This window comes from Macrobrachium nipponense, chromosome 1, assembly GCF_015104395.2.
Source record: "Macrobrachium nipponense isolate FS-2020 chromosome 1, ASM1510439v2, whole genome shotgun sequence".
Taxonomy (NCBI): Eukaryota; Metazoa; Arthropoda; class Malacostraca; order Decapoda; family Palaemonidae; genus Macrobrachium; species Macrobrachium nipponense.
Window position 1 is genome coordinate 63,107,417 of NC_087200.1, and position 26,474 is coordinate 63,133,890.

Genomic DNA, 26,474 nt, shown 5'->3' on the forward strand with positions numbered 1-26,474 from the left:
CCACTAGAGGCGCAGCAGTCGGCAGCATGGGATGGAGTAGTAGTAGTACGAGCTGCTCACTCTGTGGGTCGGCTCTCCTCTTGGAGGGTTTTTGTAGTGGGAGATTTCTATTGGCATTTGGCTCGTGGTAGTGGTCTCACTCGCCTAGTGTTCATACCGACACCCTTTTGGAGGGTGAGCGAGTCAGTTATACTGACCTTTTTCTTTATTTTATTTATTCTCTGGTATGTGTTAGTACATTTACCCTAGAAATAATAGATTAAAGGATATTTCGCGCAGCGACACGAGCTGAGCCCAGAAATTTGTGTCAAACAAGCAGGAGCAAGAAAACTAAACTATTTTCGAGTTTGATGATATTGTTCACGATGTAGTTCTTAATGAATTAGTTGATAGGGAACCACTAGATCAAGGTCAAAATGTTCAGGCAGTGGAGCAACACTACCCTGTTATTTTGGAAGCAAATGAGGGAATGAAAGAGGAAAAAGATGAAACAGTTAGATATCCTGTTAGGCAAATTAACCATCAGCTTATTTGAGTAATTAAGTTAGTCATATTGATGACAAGGATCAAATCTTATCTAGTACAGATTACTGTTACAGTGTCTACTTTTCCTCAGACTTATAATGAAGCTGTTAACCCTTAAACGCCTATTGGACGTATTTTACATCGACGAAAAATGTCTGTCGGGTGCTTAATTGACGTAAAATACATCGACGCTAAAAAGTTTTTTTTAAATATTCGCGGAATAATAGTTATAGGCCTACTTGGCAAAAAATTTTGAATCAAGCGCCTTGAGGGATGCTGGGAGTTCATGGATCAAGCTGTTATTTTGTTTACAAGCCTTACCCAGGCACACGTGGGAATTTCTTTCTTCTCACACTAAAAAGCATCAGCGACACATCTCAGAAATTATTTTGTCACTTTGTCGTAATTTTTACACCATTTTATATTAGCCATTACATAGAGTTTTATATATGAAAATGTGCACAATTTCATGTAGAATACAACAAAAAACAACCAATGATTGTAAATTTTATCAGTTTTGAGATATTTTCATATAAATAACGATAAGTGCCACAATTTCAACCTTTGGTCAACTTTAACTCAACCGAAATGGTAAAAAAACGCAATTGTAAGCTAAAACTCTTACATTCTAGTAATATTCAATCATTTACCTTCATTTTGCAACAAATTGGAAGTCTCTAGCACAATATTTCGATTTATGGTGAATTTTTGAAAAAACCTTTTCCTTACATCCGTGTGGTCACTCTGCCGAAAAAATCAGAAATTCTTTCGTCGGATTGTCGTAATGTTTGCACCCTTTTATATTAGCCGTTACATAAAGTTTTAAGTATGAAAATGTGCACAATTTCATGTAGAATACAACAAAAAACAACCCATGGTTATAGTTTTCATCAGTTTTGAAATATTTTCATATAAATAATGATAAGTGCCAAAATTTCAACCTTTGGTCAACTTTGACTCGACTGAAATGATAGAAAAGCACAATTGTAAGCTAAAACACTTACATTCTAGTAATATTCAATCATTTACTTTCATTTTGCAACAAATTGGAAGACTAGCACAATATTTCGGTTTATGATGAATTTTTGAAAAAAAACCTTTTCCTTATGTCCGCGTGGTAACTGCCGAAAAAATCAGAAATTCTTCCGTCAGTTTGTCGTAATGTTTGTACCGTTTTATATTAGCCGTTACATAATGTTTTATATATATGAAAATGTGTGCAATTTCATGTAGAATACAACAAAAAACAACCCATGGTTGTAGCTTTTATCAGTTTTGAGATATTTTCATAAAAATAACGATAAGTGCCAAAATTTGAACCCTCGGTTAACTTTGACTCTACCGAAATGGTCAAAAAACGCAATTGTAAGCTAAAAATCTTACATTCTAGTAATATTCAATTATTCACCTTCATTTGGCAACAAATTGGAAGTCTCTAGCACAATATTTTGATTTATGGCAAATTTTTGAAAAAAAACTTTTTCCTTACGTCCCCGGGTAACTCTACCGAAAAAATTAGAAATTCTTTCGTCATAATGTTTGCACCGTTCTAAATTAGTCGTTACCTAAAGTTTTATATATGAAAATGTGCACAATTTCATGTAGAATACAACAAAAAATAACTCATGGTTGTAGCTTCTATCAGTTTTGAAATATTTTCCTATAAATCACGATGTGCCAAAATTTCTTTCAACTTTCAGTCAACTTTGACTTGACTGAAATGGTCGAAAAACACAATTGTACGCTAAAACTCTTACATTCTAGTAATATTCAATCATTTACCTTCCTTTTGAAACAAATTGGATGTCTCTAGCACAATATTTCGATTTATGGTGATTTAAAAAAAAAAACTTTTTCCTTGCGTCCGCCCGGTACCTCTGCCGAAAAAATCAGAAATTCTTTTGTCGGATTGTTGTAATGTTTGCATCGTTTTATATTAGCCGTAATATAAAGTTTTATATATGAAAATGTGCACAATTTCATGTAGTATACAACAAAAAAATTCCTCATGGTTGTAGCTTTTATCAGTTTTGAAATATTTTCATATAAATAACGATAAATAGAAAAAATTTGACCTTTGGTCAACTTTAACTCGAACAAATGGTCGAAAACTGCAACTGTAAGCTACATCACTTACAGTCTAGTAATATTCAATCAATTACCTTCGTTTTGCAACAAACGTGAAGTCTCTACCACAATATTTTGATTTACTGTGAATTTTTGAAAACAACTTTTTTTTATGTTCGCAGGTTACGAATTCATGCATCATATTGTGATAATATTTTCTGTGTTGCTTTGATCGTTTTACAATTTATTATATACCAAAATCTTTGCAATTTAGTGTACAATACAACAACAAAAAATTAACTCATTAGCTTCAACCGTTTTGCTCACGGCACGATTTGTATACAATTATATATGAAATTTTTTTTGCGCTGTTATATATTCCAATATTTATATAAGATAATTAATTTTTTTTATTTCTGATGGTTGCATACTAAACTTTAGGCAATGACAAAAAAAGGAGCCAAAAATGAACTCTAAATCATGAAAACTAAGCGTGCTGTGATTTTGTTTAAAAACTTTTTTTCCGCTTCGGCGCTCACTCCCGAACCCCGCCGGCATACGGAAGACACTTTCGGAAATACCGGCTCAGCGTTTAAGGGTTAATTCTAATGAAGGTAGACATTCGGAAGAAACTATGCAGAATGAAATGAACTCTTTGAAAGGAAAATGACAAATTTTTTAAAACAATTTGTATTTTTCATGGCTAACAAACCTTCAGTCTTAACAATAGGATAATTTTCAAGAGCCTAGCTGGAACCGGTTAAACAATTAGAGATTGTAAAACAAGGAGTGTGAAATCTGGCAACGCATACACATACTGGGTGAAAGCTGGTAAAAGACTGCGCAACCCACATCACCACGTTAGTCTTTTTTTAACCGCCTTGGGGAGTGACATGGTTGCTTATCTCCATCCAAGCCTATTGTTTTGCCTGTGTTTCGCTCTTATTTGTTGTCTGTGTGTCTGTGTCAATATGGCTTCCTCTGCATCTTCACAGCCTCATCAGCGTGTGTGCCAGGGTGTTCAAAGTTTCCCATGTTCTCGTTTCCTGGCTTTGTCTGCTACGGACCCCCATTTGACTTGCAGCAGGTGCCATTCTAATTTCTGTACAGTGACGAATCCCTGCCCGGAATGTCATGCATGGCCTAGATCACAGTGGAAGTTATTTTATAGCAAGAGGGAGTATTACAGAGTTTCGACTCTTCCTTCTTGGGAAGTTTTCTTCTCCTCTCCTAGATGCTTCATCTTCTCCCTCAGTCACAACCTCATGATGCCAGTGTTTGTGTACCTGTGTCTTCTTCCTTTTCTTCCATCGTTGGAAGTATCGAGGTCCTCAGGATGATTTAATAAGTAATGTTGTCCCCTCTTCTTCAAGTATTAATTTGCTTCTCAAGAGGGAGGTGGCTGTTTCATCTGTTTTTATGTTCCAAAGTCAGAGGTGTCCAAAATGGTGGCGCTCTGGACATTGCTTGGTCTACAGGGTTCTCCCTCCTTGGAGGGGTTGTTGACGCATTTCATGGAGGCTCGCTCCCCTCCTCAGGACTTCCCCGCTCTGCCGGCCACCCCTGGCCTTCTCTACTTTGGTGCCCACGGTCAGCCATCTTGTATTGCACCGCCTGGGTATCATGTTATCACTCCTCCAGTGGGGCCAGCTGCTAGCTCGGGTCAGGGGAAGGTCATGACATCAATCCCAGCTCCATCGGTGACATCACTCTCTGTTTCTTTAGTGATGTCACTCCCTGTTTCTGCACTACCTCTTGCTCCTGTGTCATCATCGTTTGCTCCCGTGACATCATCGCTGCCATCCGTGACGTATCCTCTTCCAATCCAATTATGTGTCCTCTCTCGAGGATCCGTCCAAGGTTTTATGTAAGCTGGTTCTCAAGAGATTGGACTCTGTTTTAGAGGATAGGTTTGCTGCCTCCTCTGCTGATAAGGCTGTGAGCAACCGTGATGCGTCTCCTCCCTCTTTTCCTGCCAGGAGGGTGTGTAAGGAAGGAGAGGTGTCTTCTTCCCCTGCGTCGGTGTATCAGGTGTTGGAGGATTAAGGACTTTGCATTTTCGTCAGCAAGTGAAGAGAATCCATCGCCTGCTGCCACTCAGTCAAAGATGATGCTGTTGGTAATAAAACCTACAAAGGTAGATATAAGCCAAAGGTTATAGCTAAGTAAAGGGTGTTGATTATAATGAAACATTTGCTCCAACAGCTCATCTTACATCAATTTGTGTATTAATGCAATTAGCCACACAAAATTATTTGTTTTTACATCAGATGGATGTAAAAACTGCATATTTAAATGCCAAAATTGATTGTGATATATACATGGATCAAGCAGGTTTTGAGGTTGAACAACCTAATGGAAGTAAATTAGTTTATAAGCTTAACAGATCACTGCATGGTTTAAAACAACCAGGCAGAATGTGGAATACATAGTCTTTTATATGAATTCTTGGTTGAAAATGGGTTTAGACAAAACTCTGTGGATCACTGTGTTTACATTAATCATTTTCAAGATGAGATGGTTATCATGCTTGTATGGGTTGATGATGATTGTTGCAGCAAGTAACAACAACTATTATATGATGTAAAACAAATGTTTAGACAGGTTCAAAATGAAAGATTTAGGAGAATTTTCTTAGTTTCTTGGAATTGATTTTAAACAATGTCATGGAACTATTAAGCTGAAACAGAGAAGGTACTTGTGTAAAATATTAGAAAGGTTTGATATGTCCAATTGTAAACCTAGACACACCTTCATAACAAAAGATAGAATGTTGGTGAAACGTTGACTGATAGTAGATATCGTGAAGCTGTCGGTAGTTTGAAATAAATTATGACGTACAAGACCAGACATATGTTGGATAGTCACAAAATTAACACAATATTTGTCAAACCCTATACAAGAACATTAGGTTGCTGTAAAGCATGTTTTTAGATATTTAAAGGGCACTTTGGATTATGAACTGTATTTCAGTAAATGTGAAAATGATATTGTTAAGATACAATAAAGTTTTGTACAAACTTACCTGGCAGATATATACTTAGCTATAGACTCAGTCGTCCCGACAGAATTTCAAAACTCGCGGCACACGCGACAGGTAGGTCAGGTGATCCACCATTCCCACCGCTGGGTGGCGGGATCCGGAACCATTCCCATTTTCTAAACCAGATTTTCTCTTCCACCTGTCTCCTGAGGGGAGGATGGGTGGGCCATTAATCGTATATATCTGCCAGGTAAGTATGTACAAAACTTTATTGTATCTTAACAATATCATTTTTGTACATGAAAACTTACCCAGCAGTTATATACTTAGCTGATTGGCACCCTTGGTGGAGGGTAAGAGACAGCTAAAGGGATTTTGACGGAGGAAAAATCTATTTTTGGGTGAGGAGCCGTGTCGCCCGGTGAAATGTCTCGTTAGCCATTTCTAATATATAAAACTAATGCTAAATATACTAGAGAATAAACCAAAGGGACTGACTGAGGTTACTACCCTCAGGCGAGCACTTTTGTAAAATAAAAATGTCGTGCATAAACCAGGGGCGAGTAATACAGCCACGTTTCCTTCAACCCCACAGAAAGATCCTCGTCAACAATCCCCAACATAAGAGGTGCCGTTATACAGGCCGCCTCCCCGCAACCAACACCCTCCTCCCGAGTGCCATCTACAACATCTAGAGTTAGCAACCCTCAGCTTGTACCACCATCGGGTGGGAGATCAAGATATTACTGAAGGGTGGGTTCACCGGGCGACACGGCTCCTCACCCAAAAATAGATTTTTCCTTCGTCAAAATCCCTTTTTTGGGCTCAAGCTGTGTCACCGGTGAAATTGTACCAGAGAAATGGGGCAAGCTGAAAATAAAGAAAATACTGTAACAAGGAAGGAGAACTAAACAAATTAAATATAAAAAAGAATTTTAATATATATAAACCCCAATATAAAAAACTTGTATTGTTAACAAAAGACCTTTCTCAAAACTTTAACAAAATGAGAGAATTCAATAAACGAATTTATGTACAGCTACAGGAGTTCACCTGTAAAGTCTAAAGGTAATTCAAAATTATAACAATACAGCAGTACTTGGTACGAAAGGATCTCTTAAAACAAGCTAATACAAAACTCCCCACCCGTGCCTGTTGAAGGCCGAGGGAGAGGAAAGCAGGGTTGAACAACTAGGTGAGGCAGGCAAGTGGGAAATAAAAAAGGAGGTGTCATAGAAAGAGGAAGTTAAGAGTTTTCAGGAACTACAATACTCCTGCAGCCACGGCAGGGAACTTAAGTGCATTAAGAGATTTAAGGTAGTGGCGTTTGAAAACTGTCGAAGATTTCCACCCAGTGTACTTTTTCAGATCTTCAAAATTCATATGCTGAAAATAGTTAATAGACGGTAGCAATTGACCCGGACATCATGAACCAGGGGAATGAGTCAGGATCTGCCTGTTTAATAAAGTAAAGAATTTGTTTGTTTGATACCTCTCATAGTAATTGTTCCTCCTTTTTCTCTCTCTGAATAAGGGACCTGAGGACTTAAATGACGTTCTATCTAAATAAGATTTGAGAGATTGAACTGGACAGAGAGAAGCGTCTTGAGGAAGAGGAACTATTGACCAAGGAGTCCATCTATCTTGTGGACTTTGATTTTTGGCTAAGAAGGTTTTGTCTGGTGAACGTAAAACATTACCATTAGGTTGGAAATCTATATGGCCCGGATCTCTAGACAAAGCCGACAGTTCAGAAATTCTTGCTCCTGAGGCTAAACTTAATACAAATAGAGTTTTCCTAAGTAGGGTTAAATACTGACAGGATTCATTATCAATACTGGAAGCCAGGCTCAAAACTTCATTTAGAGACCAGGAAACAGACTGAGGCCTATGTATAGGTCTCAGCCTTGCGCAAGCTCTAGGGATAGAGGAGAAATAGGAACTAGTTAAATCTATCCCAAACCCTACCAGGAAAATCTTTTTAAGGGCAGATTTCATAGTCGTAATAGTACCAGGAGCTAATCCTTGATCAAACAATTCTTTAAAAAATGAAATTGCTAGATTGGTTGTCATAACCTGCACTTCCTTTTCTTTCACAAATTTAACTAACCTCTTAAGAGCAGAGTCATACTGTCTAAGAGTAGAATCTCTTTTATCAGATTCCAGGAATGTAATATTTTCCAGATCAATACCAGAATCATGAAGAGCTGCCATCTTCATAAACTCCATAAAGTTAGGGCTTGTAGACTGTTTGAGGAAGCGTATACTTTCTTGGTTTGTACTATTTGTGACAGTATTGGATTGGGGATCCGTCTGGGACGGAGCTTCAATTCCAGTATTAGAGGGAACCAGTTGCTCTTTGGCCACCAGGGGGCTATCAAGGCTACTTTCCCTCGATATGTCCAGAGCTTGTGAAAGACTTCCATCAGGAGATTGACCGGTGGAAATAAGTAAATTTTCTTCCAAAGATTCCAATCCAGAGACAATGCGTCTGTGGCAAAGGCCAGAGGGTCCAGGTTGGGCGCCACATAGCATCGAAGATGATGATTTGACTCCGTGGCAAAAAGGTCCACTTGAAGACCCGGGACCTGCTTGGACACCCATTGAAACGACTGTGCGTCTAGTGTCCATTCCGACTCCAATGGGGATGTCCTTGACAGAGCATCTGCCACTACGTTCCTGGCTCCTGCTAGATGTGTGGCTGATAGGTGCCAGCGAAGTTTCTGTGCTCGAGAGAAGATCGCAATCATCACATGATTTACGAACTTGGACTTGGAGCCCCTTCTGTTGATGCAGTGAACAATTACTGCACTTTCGAGGACTAACCTGATATGTATTCCTTTCTTTGGATTCATCCTTTTGAGAGTAAGGAAAACTGCCATAGCTTCTAACACATTTATATGGAATCTTTGGAAGGTCTTGGACCATTTTCCCTGAAACTTTTGAGTAGGGGAATGGCCTCCCCATCCGCTTTGGGATGCGTCTGTATGAACCACCAGATCCGGTTGAGGATACTGAAGTGGTACTGTCTTTGCTAAACTCTTGGCTGTAGACCAAGGTTTTAGACTCTTGCGTAAGAGCTGGGGAATTCTTGATAGCTTGTCTCTTAAGCCTATATTGGCTCGACTTCTCCAAATTCTGTTGACAGTCTTTAGTCTGGCTTTCAAGTACCGGTTGGGTCACTGCTACAAACTGTAAGGAGCCTAGAATCCTTTCCTGGGCCCGTCTCGATGCTAGTTTGTTTCTTATAAACTGCCTTGTGGCTTTCGCAATCTCTTTGCACTTCTCCCAAGGAACTGAAAACCTGTGTGTCTGGAGGTCCCACTGTAGTCCCAACCATTGGAATTTGGAGCTGGGGACAAGTCTTGACTTTTGAAGATTTATCTGAAAACCTAAATGGTCTAGAAATCTCATGACTTTGTGGGTTGATTCCAGACATTGCTCTTTGTTGGAAGCCCAAATTATCCAATCGTCTAGGTATGCAGCCAATAGAATTCCCTGACTCCGAAGTTCTTGGACTACCACGTCCGCCAACTTGGTGAAAATCCTGGGAGCAATATTGAGGCCGAATGGCATGACTCGGAAGGAGTAAGCTTCTCTTCCTAACCTGAACCCTAGGTAAGGGGACAAGTTCCTTGCTATGGGCACATGATAATAAGCATCGGTAAGATCTATAGAGGTGGTGACGGCTCCACGGGGAAGTAAGGTTCTCACTTGGGTCACGGTTAGCATGCGAAATTTGTCGCATACTATACTGGAATTGAGCCGTGAAAGATCTAGAATCACCCTCCTCTTGTCTGTGCCCTTCTTGGGGACTGAAAATAGTCTGCCTTGAAATTTGATGTTCCTGACTCTTTTTATTGCCCTTTTCTGGAGTAGTTCCTGAGTGAAAGCTACTAGATCTGGTGTCCGGTCTTGAAAAAACTTGTATGGGGGAGGTGGTCCCTTCTTCCACCTCCATCCCAGACCTTTTGATATGACACTGTGTGCCCAGGTGTTGAATGTCCACCTGTGCTTGAATAGAGCTAATCTCCCACCTACCTTGGCTGTCTCATTGGTTGGCAGCTGGTCTTGAACCTCTACCTCCTCTGTAGGGTCTGGCTCTTGCGAGCCTTCCCCCTCCTCCGCCGACCTGTCTGGAGGTACCACGTCCTCTATTTCCTCTAGGAGCATACCTCTGAAAGGAAGTATGTGCCTCATAAGTCTGGTTGTAGGCCGGTGATGGAAGTAAGGGTTGATTAGACTGTGGTGCTGGTGTCTGTACCCACATGTATGATTGTTGTGGCGGAGGCATGGAAGTGGAAGGTTGGTTCACCGCTGGAGATCTTTGAAACCTTCTCTGTTGAAACCTCTTTGGCTTCTTGGCCTTCTGAGTGCCTGCCGGGGAAGGATCTGCTGGACGCTTGAACTTAAGAGCCCATCTGGTTGCAAGTGTTTGATTGGCTCTCACTGCCTCTTGAGTAACCTGAGCTACTAAATCCTCCGGGAAGAGGAAAGGTCCCCATATTGAAGATCTAATGAGCTTATTAGGCTCATGTCTGATCGTTGCTGGTCTTAGGACAAACTTCCGGCAGGCTCTTCGAGCCACAGCGAAATCAAACAAGTCGTGTTGAAATGTGCCTAACAACGACTTGGTAAGGACCTGAAATTCCGGAGCAGTCGGATAGGTGGAAGCAATCATCTCCGCAGAAGTGACTGAGTGAAGGGAACGACTCAGCCTACACCTTGCTTCAAACTCGGCCTTAATGAGATGCTCAGGTAGTTTAAGGAGTCTCTCATTAAATTGTGTTGAAGCACAATCTGTTTCCAACTTCCCTTTCGGGAACGTTTCCGGAGTTTGATGCCAGTATGTAGGATCTTCGGGCACCAACAAAGACGTCAAGTCTGTCTCCTTCAATTGTGGAAGAGGCTTGTCTTCTTCCGCAGCTTTCAGGGTCAGCTCGGCGATCTTCGTGGTGCAAGGCAGCGGGTGATCCTTTGGGATAATGAAGGTGGTGTATTTCCCTTTAAATGGAGTGATCTTAGTGTTGACACACTCCATCTCCTTCATAGTCCTAAGCCAAGCTGACTGAGCCGCTTCTCTTGGAAAGATAAGAGTCTCCGCCGGAACCTTATCTTCCCTTACAAGAGCTTCCTTGGTCAACCTTGCGTAGCCTAAGAAAGGAGATTGCAAATCTGTCGGGTGAAACTCAAAATCTTCTAACGGGCGTGTCCCGCACCCTTCGATAGTGAGCCTCCCATCACGCAAAACAGCTCCAAAAGCTAAACGCCATGGATTGCCTGCTTCAAAGGGAGGTAGACTGGCTGCCTTAGGCAGGATTGACAAAAGCTGTGGGTTTCCACCTGTCTGAGCCATCATCAACTGATGTTGGCTCACTATCCCTGACAGCTCTGATACTGACTGGTCCGTACGAGACATGTGCGATTCCAGTTTGCCTGAAAGAGCTGCCATATCCCTAGCTACTTGAGAGGAAACTTCTTGACTAACTTTCTGTATTAGAAGGGAAGTCAGAACCTCTAAGTTAACCGCACTTCCCCTGATGTAGACGGGAAAGTCGGTGACGGAATTGGCGCCGGACTAAGGATAGCCGCAGCTATCGGGGTAGAAGCCGGTGAAAGAGCAGGAGAAGGAGTAGCAAGCTTCTCCTTAGTCCTACGTGAGGACTTGTCCTTGCTGCCGCTTCGGCTAGATCTACTCTTAGAGTTGGAGTCCGCGGCAGAAGGGGCCGAGGTGCCGGACTTCACTTTCGCAGGCAGCTGTTTAGTCTTCACGGTCTTCACCTTAGGCCGAACAGATGCTGCCTTAATTATATCAACGTTCCCAAAACCCTCGAACCCTGGCGGAGTACGAGAGGGGACACGAGAAGCGACTGGAGAAGGAGTAAGAGAAGGAAAAGGAGGGAAGTCAGAGGAGGAGATTGAAGGAGAAGGACTAGCTACTGCCTCACCTACCTGCTCCGTCTGCATCGGCTCAGACGATAAGTGCAAGCCGCCGACTTCCGCTACTACCTCTGCCTCGGGTCCCTCTAAAGGTTCCAAACTATGGTATTCTTCGTTTATATCTTGAAGATATGGCGCCGCGACTTCCTCCGCCACAGCCGAAGTCTTCGAATTAGGGTAGATGACGGAAGCCGCATCCCGGGAAAGAATATAGGGCCTAGCTTTCCCAACATTTCTTCCAAAGCCACCTACCCAAACCTTCACGGTGGCGAGTGCCGTATCTTTCACATCTTTAGGGGCCTGGAAGAGAATCCTTGATCAGATGCAGGTAAAAATACTTCAGATGTATAGAAAACCATTCATCTAATAAAACAGAGAACAGTCTACTTACCGAGTCATCAGTGATCTGTGCGTAGAGATCATAGCAGACCTGGCATCTCTCATAATGCCAGACCGTCTCTTCCAAAACTTGGACTGCACATGCCAAGTGAGTGCGACACTCTATATGTCCGCACGGCTGTTGGAGCATAGCGGAACAGCCCACTTCAGCACACTGTAACATCTGTAAGAGATATTAAAATATGAGTATCAACCAATCATCGTGTTAAACTATAACAGTAATTTTCCAGGGGTACCCCCTGGAAAATTTTGGATGATACAAATTTACATTTTTCTTGAGAATCCTCACTCTCCCTCAACTCAAAATCCGGCGTCGCCGGAATGAGATGCTAACAAAAATAGTCAGGAGGAAAGGAAACTCGGAAAAACACATACAATATCTCTTGAAACCCCAGTGTGCCTCGACTAAAATAGTAATCCGGCATCGCCGGACTACAGAATTTCTTAATAAAGAGGACATGGGTAAAAGATAAACACAATAAATGAACCACCGTTATTTCCGGACGATATCCGGGTCCGTTTTTCAGGACCTGCCAACGTCTAGAAAAACGGTATAAAACAAAATGAAATAATTATAAAACATGCTAAACAATATAAATTTCATTATCCTAACGGTATCCGGGCCTATATTGATAGACCTACCACCGACCGGATAAAATTACTACAGTTAGAGCTAAAAATAAATGAATGTTAGAGATGCTAATCCGTCAGGAAGGTATCCGGGCCTAGATACTAGACCTACCACAATCCCGAATGAATTATCAGACAATCGTATACATAATTCAACCAATTCCCTATGAAATTCAGACGTATCCGGGCCCAGAACTCCAGACCTACCACGACTTGAACATCAGCAGGAAATTAACGTCAAATTTGATCTATGTATACTATAATAACATAAATCATTGTGGGGAGAAGACCTACCCTTCCCTGCTGGTATCCCGGTAGTACGAAGGAAGGAGCAAGTCACGTTTGAAATGAAAACAAAATGAGTCGAACCGTGAGGAACTGGTTGTCAAAAACATCAATCTTGTGATCCTTCACGTCTAAATAGAACGGAGAGGGGATGAAAGATGTAAATAGAAAACTAATAGTTTCTCACTCCGCCCCCCCCGGAGTCCGGCGGTCGGAGATAAAGAAACGATATTCTATGAAGACAACCAACTCAACTCGAGACCCAAAAGTTAACACTGCAAACGTTCCCCACTTCTCATCCGCCTCCCTTCTAACTGTCTCTCTCTCTAAAGATGACTAGTAGGTAACCAGTTCTATGAACTAATATGAAACCTACTCCATCAAACGGCCGCAGGATCTAGCCTAAAAGCAAGCCTATTAGGATATAATTAAAGATCAGGCGCTGTTTCCCAACAGCTAACCGACCGTTGATGGAAAGTCAAAAGAGGACAGACTGAAAGAAAGACGGCGAACAAGAAGTAGCCTACTAGGCTAGGCTAGCTTAAATAACCTACGCTAGGTTACTCTAATTAGAACCCCTATAGCCCTAATATGATTAAATTTTGAATCGCCTGGGATCGAAATCTCAGAAACAAGAGCTAAATACCCAACACATAGCCTATGCTTAAAAACAGCACAGATATGCCACCACGCGGGGTTCAGAGAGCAACCTAACCTAGGTACTAGGCCTAACAACAAAAGGTAAAAGGTGAATTTACCTTGCAAAAAAGCTCTAACTAAATGAAAAAAGGGCTGAATAAATGCTAAATAAAGGAGTACTAGAACTCCCTAACCTTGGAAATCAAAGAGTATCTTCCTTACGTATAAATACACACACACATATATATATATATATATATATATATATATATATATATATATATATTATATATATATATATATATATATATATAATATATATATATATATATATATATATATATATCAAAGTATCGAAAAATAACGGAACGAATAAAACTCGACCCTAGCCATAAGGTTTCGATATCACAAAAAATACTACCAAGGAAGACACTCCCCAGAAAACCATGCGCATAAAGATCATAAATTTACAAAATTAGGTAGAAATATCGCCAAAGAGTAAACAACGGCCGCCATGCGGATGAAGCCCACGATAACGCAACGTGAAGCGCCAGTAAAAACGAGCTTAAAAGTCTTAAAAACGGCGATCTACCACCTAAAAAGTAAATCAAAGCATGTTCTGAGTACTCAACTTAGATGGGACGGAAGCTGCCATCGTTGAATCACACTAAAGCGACACAAACTTAAAATATTACACAGATATAAAAATCTCGTGTTACAAGGTCGCTGTGCTAACTTAAGATGTTGTAGATGGCGCTCGGGAGGAGGGTGTTGGTTGCGGGGAGGCGGCCTGTATAACGGCACCTCTTATGTTGGGGATTGTTGACGAGGATCTTTCTGTGGGGTTGAAGGAAACGTGGCTGTATTACTCGCCCCTGGTTTATACACGACATTTTTATTTTACAAAAGTGCTCGCCTGAGGGTAGTAACCTCAGTCAGTCCCTTTGGTTTATTCTCTAGTATATTTAGCATTAGTTTTATATATTAGAAATGGCTAACGAGACATTTCACCGGTGACACGGCTTGAGCCCAAAAAATATAACTATAATAAATATATTATTAAAAAACAGGGAAAAAACAACATATGTTCTCGGATATAATAATCCATGGTTCTTACCTGATTGGGCAGAAGACTTCATGATTACTGTCTATGAGTCTGCCTGCCTCAAGAGTTCCAGCGAGGTATGGACCTATGACTGAACAACTCTTTGGATCATGTCAATGGGGGCTAGCCCGCTTACGCGACAGAGCCTACTCTGGGTCGTACCAGTGGGGGCTGACCCACTTACATGGTAGAGCCTTTACCTTTGTCATATCAGTGGGGACTAGCCCTCTTACCTGACAGAGTTTTAGGTTTCTCTATGTAAAACACAAGGAGCACTGAAGCCAATCCCGATCACCTGACCATATTAGTAATGTTATAACCTATGAATTGCAAGAGGGTCCCTATTCCCTCTTACAATCGACCAATAAAAACAACCACCAATAACAAAAAGAAAAATTAACACTAAACTAAGTTAAGAAGGATTAGCCTCAGCTCCTTCTCCCAGCACTGAATCCGCGGAAACGTAAGCTCCCAGAGAGAAACACTTTTCATAAGTAATTTTCACATCTCTTAAATAATTAGAGGAGAAAACAGAGTTACATCTCCAATATGTTGACTCTATAAGAGCCTGGAGAGAACAAGTTTTGTGAAAGGCCATTGACGTAGCTATGGCTCTCACTTCATGTGCTCTTACTCTGAGAATCTTGAGGTGCTCTTCACTGCATGCAAGGTGAGCCTCCCTTATCACATCCTTTATGAAGAACGTTAGGGTGTTCTTCGAAATAGGTCTCTTAGGATCCTTTACAGAGCACCAGAGACTTTCTTACGTACCTCCTAATAAGGCTTTGTGTTTTAGGTAGAACTTGAGGGCCCTAACAGGACACAAGGTCCTCTCCAGTTCCTTTCCCATCAGGGAAGAAAGTCCTTTTACCTCGAAGCTTCTAGGCCATGGTTTTGAAGGATTTTCGTTTTTAGCTAAGAAGAGTGGTTTAAAGGAGCAATACGCTGAATCCTTTCTAAAACCTACCCTTCCTTCCAAAGCCTGTAGCTCACTGACTCTCTTAGCCGTTGCTAGTGCGAAGAGAAATAAAGACTTCCTAGTTAAGTCTTTAAATGAGGCTGTATGCGAAGGTACAAACTTCTCTGACATGAGGAACTTAAGGACTACATCCAAGTTCCAGCTAGGCCTTCTAATCCTTTGGTCTTTTGTGGTTTCAAACGACATTATAAGGTCATGAAGATCTTTATTATGCGTTAGATCTAGGCCTCTATGCCTAAAAACAGAGGCCAGCATACTTCTGTAACCCTTCACTGTTGACACTGCGAGGTTACAATTCTTCTTTAAATAGAGAAGAAAATCAGCGATGTTAGTTACAGAGGTACTGGAAGAGGATATTTTCTTAGTCTTACACCACCTTCTAAACACCTCCCACTTCGACTGATACACTTTAGAGGCGGAATATCTTCTGGCTCTTGCGATAGCCTTCGCAACCTAGCGCGAAAAGCCTCTCGCTCTGACGAGTCCTTCGATAGTCTGAAGGCAGTCAGACTTAGAGCGGGGAGGTTCTTGTAAAACCTGTCGAAGTGGGGCTGTTTGAGATCGCTCCTTAGTGGAAGCGATCTGGGAAAATCCACTACCCACTCCAGTACCTCTGTGAACCAATCTAGAGCTGGCCAGAAGGGAGCGATTAGAGTCATCCTTGTTCCCTGTGAACAGGCGAACTTCCTTAACACTTCCCCTACTATCTTGAAAAGGGGTGAAGGCGTACGTGTCTAAATCTGCCCAGGCTAGCAGAAAACTGTCTATGGCTACTGCTTTCGGATCCGAGATCGGGGAGCAATAATTTTCTAGCCTCTTGTTCTTGTTGGTAGCGAACAGGTCTACATTCGGTCTTCCCCACAACCGCCAAAGTTGTTGGCAGACTTGAAGATTGAGTGTCCATTCCGTGGGTAGGACTTGGTCTTTTCTGCTTAAAAGATCCACACGGACGTTTCTCTCTCCCTGCACAAACTTTGTGAGTAGAGTGATTTCCCTTTCTTGAGCCCACATCAGCAGATCCTTCGCTGACTCATACAGGGAGAAGGAATGCTTCCCCCCCTGTTTCTTTATATATGCTAGGGCTGTTGTATTGTCCGAGTGAATTTGAATCACCAAACCTGATACCTGCTCCTCGAAATGAACGAGAGCCAGATGAATGGCTGTTAATTCTTTCTTGTTTATGTGCCAGGACACCTGTTCTCCTTCCCAGGTGCCTGACACTTCTCTCGAACCTAGTGTTGCTCCCCATCCCGAATCTGACGCGTCTGCAAATAAAGCTAGGCGAGGGTTCTTTAAGTGAAGGGCGATCCCCTTGCTTAGCTTCTGTGGATCTAACCACCAGAGGAGTTTCTCCTTTATTTTCTCCAATATTGGAAATGTCTCTCCTAGTTCTTGAGACTTCCAATCCCATCTCTCCTTCAGGTAAAATTGAAGGGGTTTGAGGTGTAGTCTTCCCAAAGAAACGAACTGTTCCATCGAGGAGAGGGTCCCCAGTAGACTCATCCACTCCCTCGCGGAACAATGTTCTTTCTTTAGGAGACTGCCACCTTTTCCAAGCAGCGTTCTCTCCTTTCTTGAGAAGGAGACGCTAGAAAATCCCGAGAATCCATCTGAATCCCCAGATAGACAATGCTTTGCTGGGGAGTCAGCATGGACTTCTCGAGATTGACTAAAAGTCCCAGGGACTTTGTCAAGTTTAGAGTTACAGAAAGGTCCTCCAGACATTGCTCCTTCGATTGGGCTCTTATTAGCCAATCGTCTAAATATAGTTAGATCCTGATCCCTTCCAGATGCAGCCAATGAGCTACGTTCTTCATGATGTCCGTGAAGACTTGAGGGGCTGTCGAGAGTCCGAAACATAACGTTCGGAACTGAAAGACTTTTCCCTGAAACATGAATCTCAGGTATTTCCGCGATGCCGGATGAATTGGCACATGGAAATATGCATCCTGAAGGTCCAGGGACACCATCCAGTCCCCTGGACGAAGAGCAGACAGAACAGAGGAAGAGGTCTCCATCGAGAATTTCTTCTTCATTACGAAGAAATTCAGAGCGCTGACGTCTAGAACCGGTCTCCAACCCCCCGATGCTTTTGGTAACAGGAACAACCGATTGTAAAATCCTGGAGACTGGAGATCTTGTACCAGTTCTATCGCTTCTTTCAAAATCATCTGTTCCACTGTCTGCCGAATCGCTAGCCTTCGGACCGGATCTGAGTATCTTGCAATCAACTCCCTTGGAGTTGTAGTCAAGGGAGGATTTTCCCTGAAGGGGATTAAATATCCTTTTCTTAGGATAGGGAGGGACCAAGAGTCCGCTCCCTTCTGCGCCCAGACTTTGGCAAAATGGAGTAGTCTGGCGCCTACTTTTGTCTGGAGGACTCTCTGTTCATCTAGACTTCCCGAAGGACCTTCTAGATGATCTATTTCTTCGCTCTGGCCTGCGACCTCTAAGAGGGGCGCTAGAAGTGGAGGCTCCTCGAAAGGGCTGCATCAAAGAGGGTCTCTCTTTCTTTTCAATTGGTACAGCGCAGGCCTAAACTTCTTAGCTGAATGCGTGAGGAGATCTTGGGTTGCCTTCTCTGTTAAGGATTTAGCTACCTCCTTAACCGTATCCTGTGGGAATAGATGCGAAGAAAGAGGGGCGAATAAAAGAGAGGATCTCTGTAGAGGAGATACCGCTCTCGTGAGGAAGGAACTAAAAACAGATCTCTTCTTTAGTACGCCTGTTCCAAATAGAGAGGCAATTTCCACCGAGCCGTCCATTACCGCTCTATCTAGACAGGCCAACACACTAGAGAGTTCTTCCATCGAGACGAAATCCGTGTCCTGGGCTCTCTTCGCTAACGCCCCCAAGGCCCAGTCCATAAAGTTAAAGACTTCTAAAGTCTTGAAAAGGCCCTTGAGGAGATGGTCAAGCTCGCACATGCCCCAAGTTGCCTTCGCAGAAAGTAGAGACCGTCTCCTGGAGGAGTCTACAGATGAGGCAAAATCAGAGTCTGCAGATGACGGGAGACCCAATCCCATGGGCTCTTTGGTCTCATACCACCTTCCAGGCTTGCCTGTTAATTTGGAAGGAGGGCAGGAAAAAAACTGTTTTACCAGCTTCCCTTTTGGATTGTAGCCATTCTGCAACATTTTTTAAAGCCTTTTTCATGCATAAAGCAGGGCGCATCTTTACAAAAGATGAGGACTTATGGGCTCTAGTGCTGGACATAAGCGATCCCGGTGAGGGAGGATCAGCAGGATGAAGGGAGTCTCCGAACTCCTTGAGGAGCAGTAATGAGAGCCTCTTGTAGTCCGAGACTGCTTCATCAACAGGTCTATCTTCATCCGAGACATCTTCCAAAGGTCCAAATGAGGGAGAACGTTTGGAAGGGATAGGGCTCTTAACAGGAGAAGTACTCCTTTCCCGAGAAGGAGTGCGCTGATCTCGAGACAAATTCTTGTTCGAAGTCGAAGGAGGAGAATAATTCCTAATAAAAGAGGAACTATGAGGATCCTGGAACTCGAAAAGTTCCTTGCGCCTGACAGGCTCTTGGCGCCTACTCTTCTGACGCTCACTAGGCTCCTGGCGCCTGACTGACTCCTGGCGCCTGAGAGGCTCCTGGCGCCTGAGAGGCTCCTGGCGCCCTGACTCCTGGCGCCCTGAATCCTGGCGCTTGACTGGCTCCTGGGGCCTGACTGACTCCTGGCATCCGACTGATTCCTTGCGCCTGACTGACTCCTGGCGCCTGCTTGACTCCTGTCGAACCGCAGGCTCCTGGCGCCTGAACCACTCCTGGCGCCTGCTCGACTCCTGACGTCCCGAAGGCTCCTGGCGCCCGAACTGATCTCGGCTCTCTTCCGGCTCCTTGAGCCTGAAACGATCGTGACTCCTACTAGATTCTAGGCATCTCCTAGGGGAGCGGCTACGCACTTCCTGAATCAAGGGAGAGCGATGAATTGAGGAGCTTCTGTTAGGCTCCAAAACTCTGTCCTGCGAAGGGCGCCTATTCCGTGGAGAAGAGCGCCTATAGGGCTAAGGGAATCGCTTATCAGGCGAAAAACTCCTGTCAAAGGAGTCTCTGGAATAAGGAGAGAAGCGCCTTGGAGAGTCTGAGAGCTCCCTCCTAGCAGAAGAGGGGCGTTAGTGGAACTCTTGACAGGAAGAGAAACGTCTTTCCTCCTTGTCGAGTCTCTGGTAAAGGAGCCTACCAAAGAGGATAACTGCTCCTGAAGGCAGATCAGGAACTTCTTAGTGGGGTCCTGAAGAGAGGGCTCCTCCTGCCTTGCCTTCTTATGATCTGAAGGCCAGTCCTCAGGAAAACGCTCTGGGCTAGAGTCCGCAGCGTCTCCTTTAGGCGCCTTCCAGGCTCTTTTCAAAGGGCGCGATTGAGAGGCCGAACTCCATCCATGTCTGGAGAGGATGAATCCGAGGCCGAAAAACACTCCCTTAGGATGCCCTTTCTGCGGCTATCCAAGGCAGCCTGGGACGCTACATCAGGATCTGCCGAAGGGACGCCTGACCGTTGGGGATGTTCCACATCCTCCCTGCGGCTGTCGACATTCCTCCTCCCCTGGTCCTGGGAGTTTGAAAGAGGTCTAGGCCTAGGAACAATGTGGAACCGGTCAGACGCCCCCTCCACTGCACTGGGGACACTGCACATATCACTGTCACTCTTACCTTTATCCAAAGCTTGTAACTGAGCTTGCAGCTTTTTGATAGAGGCTTTTACATTTTCCCTTTCAGAGGAAGAATCCTTGGATTCAATACAGGGAGAAGAAGCTGCGGCTAAGGGAGAAACGTTAGTTACAGGAGAGTTATTAAACTCTTGTTCCAGAGAACAAGACCTACTTGAGGATCTAACGGAAGCTTTCCTAACCCTATCTCTCTCAAGTTTTCTTACATAAGAAGATAAGTTCTTCCATTCAAGCTCTGTTAACTTCTCGCATTCATTACAGGTGTTGTTAAATGAACATTCATTACCTCTACATTTCGAGCACACATTATGAGGGTCTACCGAAGATTTCGGCAGCCTAGTCTTACAATCTTCCATTGTACACACCCTAAACATAGGTGAAGCCTTAGCGTCCGACATCGTGAAAGAACAATCCTAATCAAATCCGAAAAACAGTCCACAATAAGCGTATGCCAAGCCAGAGAAAAAAGAATATGTCACCAATATAAACCAATCCAAATTCTCAGCAAACGAGTAGAAATCCAAAATGGGAGGAACACACAACAGATGTTGTCCGCCCGGCGACAGAGAAAATCTGGTTTAGAAAACGGGAATGGTTACGGATCCTACCACCCAGCGGCGGGAATGGTGGATCACCTGACCTACCTGTCGCGTGTGCCGCGAGTTTTGAAATTCTGTTGGGACGACCGAGTCTATAGCTAAGTATATATCTGCTGGGTAAGTTTTCATGTACAAAAATGAAATGTTACACACTGTAGGATACAGTCATGCTGACTGGGCATCATCACCTGATGACTGACATAGCACTAGTGGTTACTGTTTCAGTTTGAGTGGAAAAGGGCTGTTAGTATCATGGAAGTCAAAAAGGCAGACAACTGTAGCTTTGTCAATATGTGAAGCAAAATACATTTCATTGGCTGCGGCCATTCAGGAGGGCTTGTATCTTAGGCAACTTTTGAAAGATTCAGATTTAACTTGTCAGTTTGAACCAGTTCTATTTATGAGGATAACCATGGTACAATTGCATTATCCAAAAATCCTGTAAAACATCAAAGATTAAAACACATTAATATTAGGTATCATTTCATTTGCACTGAAATACATGAAGGAAGAATTGTTCTCAAATATTGCCCTACTGATGAAATGGTGGGAGATGTGTTCACTAAATCAACTACAAAATTTAAATTGGATAAATTCAACAAATTTGTTTTTGGCTGGAACTTATATGACAGCATGATGGTCAATCATTTTGTTCGTTGACTTCAAAAGAGTTCACATTCTGTAATTTATTATTTTCAAATAAGTATGTTACAAATATATCTGTTGTAATAAGATGTAATATGTCATCAAGTTGCGGGTGTTGAATGAGCGCATCTATTTGTAATATATTTACCTGCTACTAGATGGCGCCACTGTGTAGTCTTTTTGGTGAGGTAACTTTTGTATGTACTTTGATGACGTAATAAAAGTTAGTTGAAAAGTTCAATCAAGACAAGAAGATGTGTTTTTTCTCTCTCTTGATTATGGCCGGGAATTTAACAAGTTCTAGCATCAGAGCTGCTCATATTCTTGCACTACATAGTCTGGCTCATGGTTCGTCTACACCATCCTTCCTATTCATGGTATATAATTCATTATCATGGCCCTCCTTGTCAGATATTGCCTAGAATAAGCCCAGTCTGCTACCAGGCCTAGAACATAATTAAATATTTTGAGGAGACCATATTATGACTGAAGCACAACATAAAACTTACAGAAGGCCCCCTTTCCAAATAAACCATATTTTTTTCCTTGATGCTCAACAGGTCTAAGCCTAAAATAGGTATTCTTCGAATGGAGTGATGCCAAAAAATTCCCATTCCTGATGGTACAACACACTGACCACATTGCTCCATCATGGAAAAAGGCTGTCAAAGAAAAATGTTCAAATATGTACTGAAGCTGATGACTAGGGGTACCAGCCCCATTGCTTTTGGAATCACAAAAAATGGTGACCACAAACACCATGTGTGTCTCCTAGTACCCCATCATTACTATTAAGTGGTTTAACCAGACCACTGAGTAAATTCATTTAGCTCTCACAGGGATTGCTCAAAGGATTTGCCTTTATTATAAACTTTATATTGTACGTACAGTGGGGCCCCCGTATTCGCGTTCTCCGGATTCGCGGACTCACACATTCGCGGATTTCTCTCGGGAACGTTTCCCCGCATTATTCGCGGAAAATTCGCACATTCGCGGTATTTTGCTATGAGAAATATCTACAAATTCCTGGTTTTTTTATCAATTTCATCATAAAATGCACTTTTTGTGATCAAACTATTAAAAAAACCAAGTATGAAAATTTTTAGTGGTTTTTCTTGAGTTTTAACTAACAAAATAGGCTGTTTTTAGCGTTTTTATAGGGGTTCCAAACATTCGCGGGTTCTAACTATTCACAGGGGGGTCTGGTACGCATCCCCCACGAATACGGGGGGGACCGCTGTACTTACTTAACTACAGCTTTTAAAAAAAATTTAATTGGCTTCAGTGCAAATATGGAGGATAAAATTTCTTTCCCTGATTTGTTTCCAAAAACTTCACAACTGTTGTTGATTATATTTAAGACATCTACACAAAAAGTTTTATCTGTTAATGTTACTTTACATTCCATAAACTACATGCATATATCCTGTATCCATATCACACTCAAGAATGATAAAACTTAAAATATTCAAATGTGCCATTTACTGTAGTACCTTATGAATGTAGTGATGATACAACAACATATTGTAATCAGAGCCTCTGCTTCTCAGTCGGGTCTCCAATTCTCTCTCAGTGAGCTCTGGATGACGTCTCTTCTCAAATTCATATCTTGAAAGTTTTGTAAGAATTAAAACTTTTTGTGGCTTGAAGTTCGATGGATCTAAGTTTGGTACGAAGTCAACTGAAAATTTCCTTCGACAAACACACAAACAGCCTAAATGGAGGAAAATATAGAGAAGTTACTGTAACTGAAGCTGCTGTGAGAGAAATAGGAAAAATCTATAAAAATGACAATTTTGAAAATGAAATGTATTTTTCTCTAACCATACAAACCTGGAGAACTTTACTTAAGATAGATTGCAGCATAGCTGAAACTACCAGCTAATACATTCTTTTATAGCGAGGTAGTTAACTACTGGGCCGATAGTTACCTGCCCGGCGGTGGGGAAGCACCCCCTTCCCACGGGCTCACTGAGTAGTCACTTTGATTACAGCCAGGACTTTGATGATGGCCCCTAATATCAAGGGGGTGGGTGTTTGGCGGGACCATACAAGTAAAGGACTCCAGGTTTGTATGGTTAGGGAAAAATACATTTTACTTTAAAAAATGTCATTTGTTCCTACACCGTATACAAACCTTCCATCCTTTACTTAGGAGACTCATCCTAAGGTAGGGATGGAAGTCCTGTCTCGCTGGCTGAGAATGGAACGGGATGCCAGGACCCGGGCTTATAGCTCGGAGTCGTGGATCCTCCACCCTGTGAGCCATGGTAAATGCAACCTGATGGCTGACAGCTGTGGGGAGCTGCTGGATAACCTCCACGCGTGAAGATGTAAGAAGCTCACCGCGTTGTGGACGATCCTCACCTGTGGTTGGCACAGGAGGTCGGGGAGCGGCGGAAGCACTCTCGTAGTCTCTACCAGTGGAAGTATAAGGTCTGGGTACCATTCTACATGGGGTCATTTCGGCACTACTAGCATCATGGACAGGGAAGGTGTGGATCGCACACGATTCAACACCTGCCTGATCAGGCAAAATAGCGGAAAAGCATAGACATCGAGGCTGTCCCAGGGGTGCTGGAACGCGTCCTCGAACGCCGCCACCGGATCCGGAATTGGAGAGTAGTAAATCAGCAACTTCCGATTTAGAGGAGTAGCGAACAGGTCTATCGTTGGGAAACCCCACAAAGTCAAGACTTTGTTCACTATCCGAGGAGCCATGATGTTCCGTTTTCCTGGAATGAAACAAGCTGTCAACCCTACCGAGTTGAGAGCTGCCCATTCATGAATCTGCACTGATAGTTGCCATAGCTGCAGAGACACAGTACCGCCTTGACGGTTCACGTATGCCACTACGGTGGTGCTGTCACTCATCAGTGCCACCGAGCGACCTGTCAGAAGAGAGCTGAAGTGCTGGAGTGCCAGGAAGGCAGCTCGAAGTTCCAGCACATTGATATGATCTCGACATTCCTGGTCGGACCACAGGCTGAAAGCCATGTGTTGCAGTAAGTGCACACCCCATCCTTCCTTGGATGCATCCATAAACAGGAACAGATCGGGTAGACGAGACTGGAGAGGGGAGCCCCTCAACAGGTTTGCGTCGTCCAGGCACCACTTGAGATCAGAGTGTATGTTCTCCTCCACTGGGACTACGTTGTTAGGAGAATCCAAACTTTGTGACCAATGATTCTTCAGACCCCACTGAAAAGATCGAAGGTGTATCTGACTGTTTGGAACAAGGCGTTCCAGCAAGGCCAGATGTCCCAGCAACTGTTGCCACTGATGTGCTGGCAGCTGGAACTGTCGAAGGAAGGGTAGAGCGACACCTTGGATGCATTCAAGTCTTTCCGGTATCAGAAAGGCTTTCCCTGCAACAATGTCGAGGATCATACCGAGATACAACAGTCGCTGAGAAGGCTCCAGAGAGGACTTCTTGCGGTTCACAATGATCCCCAGATCGTGACAAAATGCTATAACCCTGTCTCGGTGGAGACAAAGAAGCTCCACCGAGGGCGCCAGTATTAGCCAATCGTTAGATAACGCAATAGACGAATGCCCTGGCGATGAGCCCACGTCAACACAAGGGTGAACACCCGAGTGAAGACTTGCAGAGCTGTGGAGAGACAAAAACATAGGACCTTGAATTGGAACACACTGTTCGCGACAATATGAAGATACTTCCTGGACAACGGATGGATTGGGATCTGGAAGTATGCGTCTTTAAGGTCGATCATTACATGTGGTCCAGAGGATGAATGGCCTGTCTAACCATGCTAGGGGTCTCCACCCTGAATGGGGTTTGCTGAACAAACTCTTTCAGGGCTGAGAGGTCAATGACCGGTCTCCAGCTTCCACACGCCTTCTTTACAAGAAAGAGTCGACTGAAAAAGACGAGAGACTCGTCGAGAACCTCGAGAGCGATCTTCCCCAGCATGCCCTGGAAATTCCGCCTGAAGTGCGAGATCCTTCGTCAATCCCAGGCGATAGGATGATTACATCTTCGGGGGTCGAATCAGAGGAGGGGGAGAGTTGATGAACGGGACGCGATACCCGTGGCAGAGGACGGTCAGCGTACAATCCTCCAACTCGTGGTTCTGCCACCTCGTCCATCTGGTTTGCAGGCATCCCCCTCTTGCCACATTTGCCTTGCCCTTGACCACCTCTGGTCGAAAAGGGCTGCTGACTCCTCGGCCGCTGAGCGGTGGAGGCAGTGGGACAGGGATCAGCCCTGGCAGGAAGGTGAGAAGCCCTCCTAGTTGGAGAGCCAGGACATCGAGCAGAAGTACCAGGAGGCTGAGGCTGACAGAAGGATGCTGCGCGATGCAGCAAAGAATCCTGGTTCGCTCTCCTGAAGTTACCGACTACCTCGTTCACATCCGACGATGGAAAGAGGGTGGCTCCACACAGCGAGGCATTCCTCAGGTCAGTCACATCCTGAGCATCTACAACTTGATCAAGCCTGGATGCGACGGCTTCTCTGCGCTTCAGAATGGGGTTGGCACAAAGGTTGGCAAGCTTGTGAACTAAGAACTCCATAGCCTTACCACCTGACAAAACAAGGTCATAGCCTTACCATCTGACAAAACAAGGTCATGGAGCTGACAGGCCATGTCAGTTTGCTTGTCAGGCTGCTGTGGAGTCTTCGAGTTGGCAAGAAAACCCACCGTACTGCCCCAAAAGTCCAACCATGAAGCTGCTTGCAAAGCTGCCATCACGGTTTGTTCAAGCTGTGACATCTCCTAAGAAGAGTGTCAAGGTCCAATGCTGAAGGGCCTGGAGTGAAACTCTAGGCGTCAATGATGTGATGGTAGGGTTTACGGGCAAGGTGAAGACTCAGCCTCCTCGGCCACACAATACTTCCTCTGCTTCTGAAAAGCAGAGGGGAGTAGTTTGAGGGACCGAGATGCCCACAGCAAGTCGTTCCTCGCTGAAACCTGTTTGTTGACCTTGGTCAGAGCCTCCCTTGTCAAGGATTACAAGGGCAGCTCAAACCGGG

General features: G+C 43.6%; 1 protein-coding gene across 4 annotated transcripts in view; it reads right to left on the reverse strand.

Annotated features, from left to right (window-relative positions):
- The window catches only part of LOC135219355 (NAD kinase 2, mitochondrial-like), a gene marked incomplete at its 3' end in the record, with an annotated part of 495,179 nt that overhangs the window by 439,743 nt on the left and 28,962 nt on the right, over nt 1-26,474 (reverse strand). For 2 of the 4 annotated variants that reach the window (XM_064256044.1, XM_064256046.1), the window contains 2 exon segments: nt 21,988-22,140; nt 22,972-23,192. In XM_064256044.1, the coding sequence (XP_064112114.1) occupies nt 21,988-22,140; nt 22,972-23,192 (374 nt within the window). 4 annotated transcript variants of the gene reach the window in all.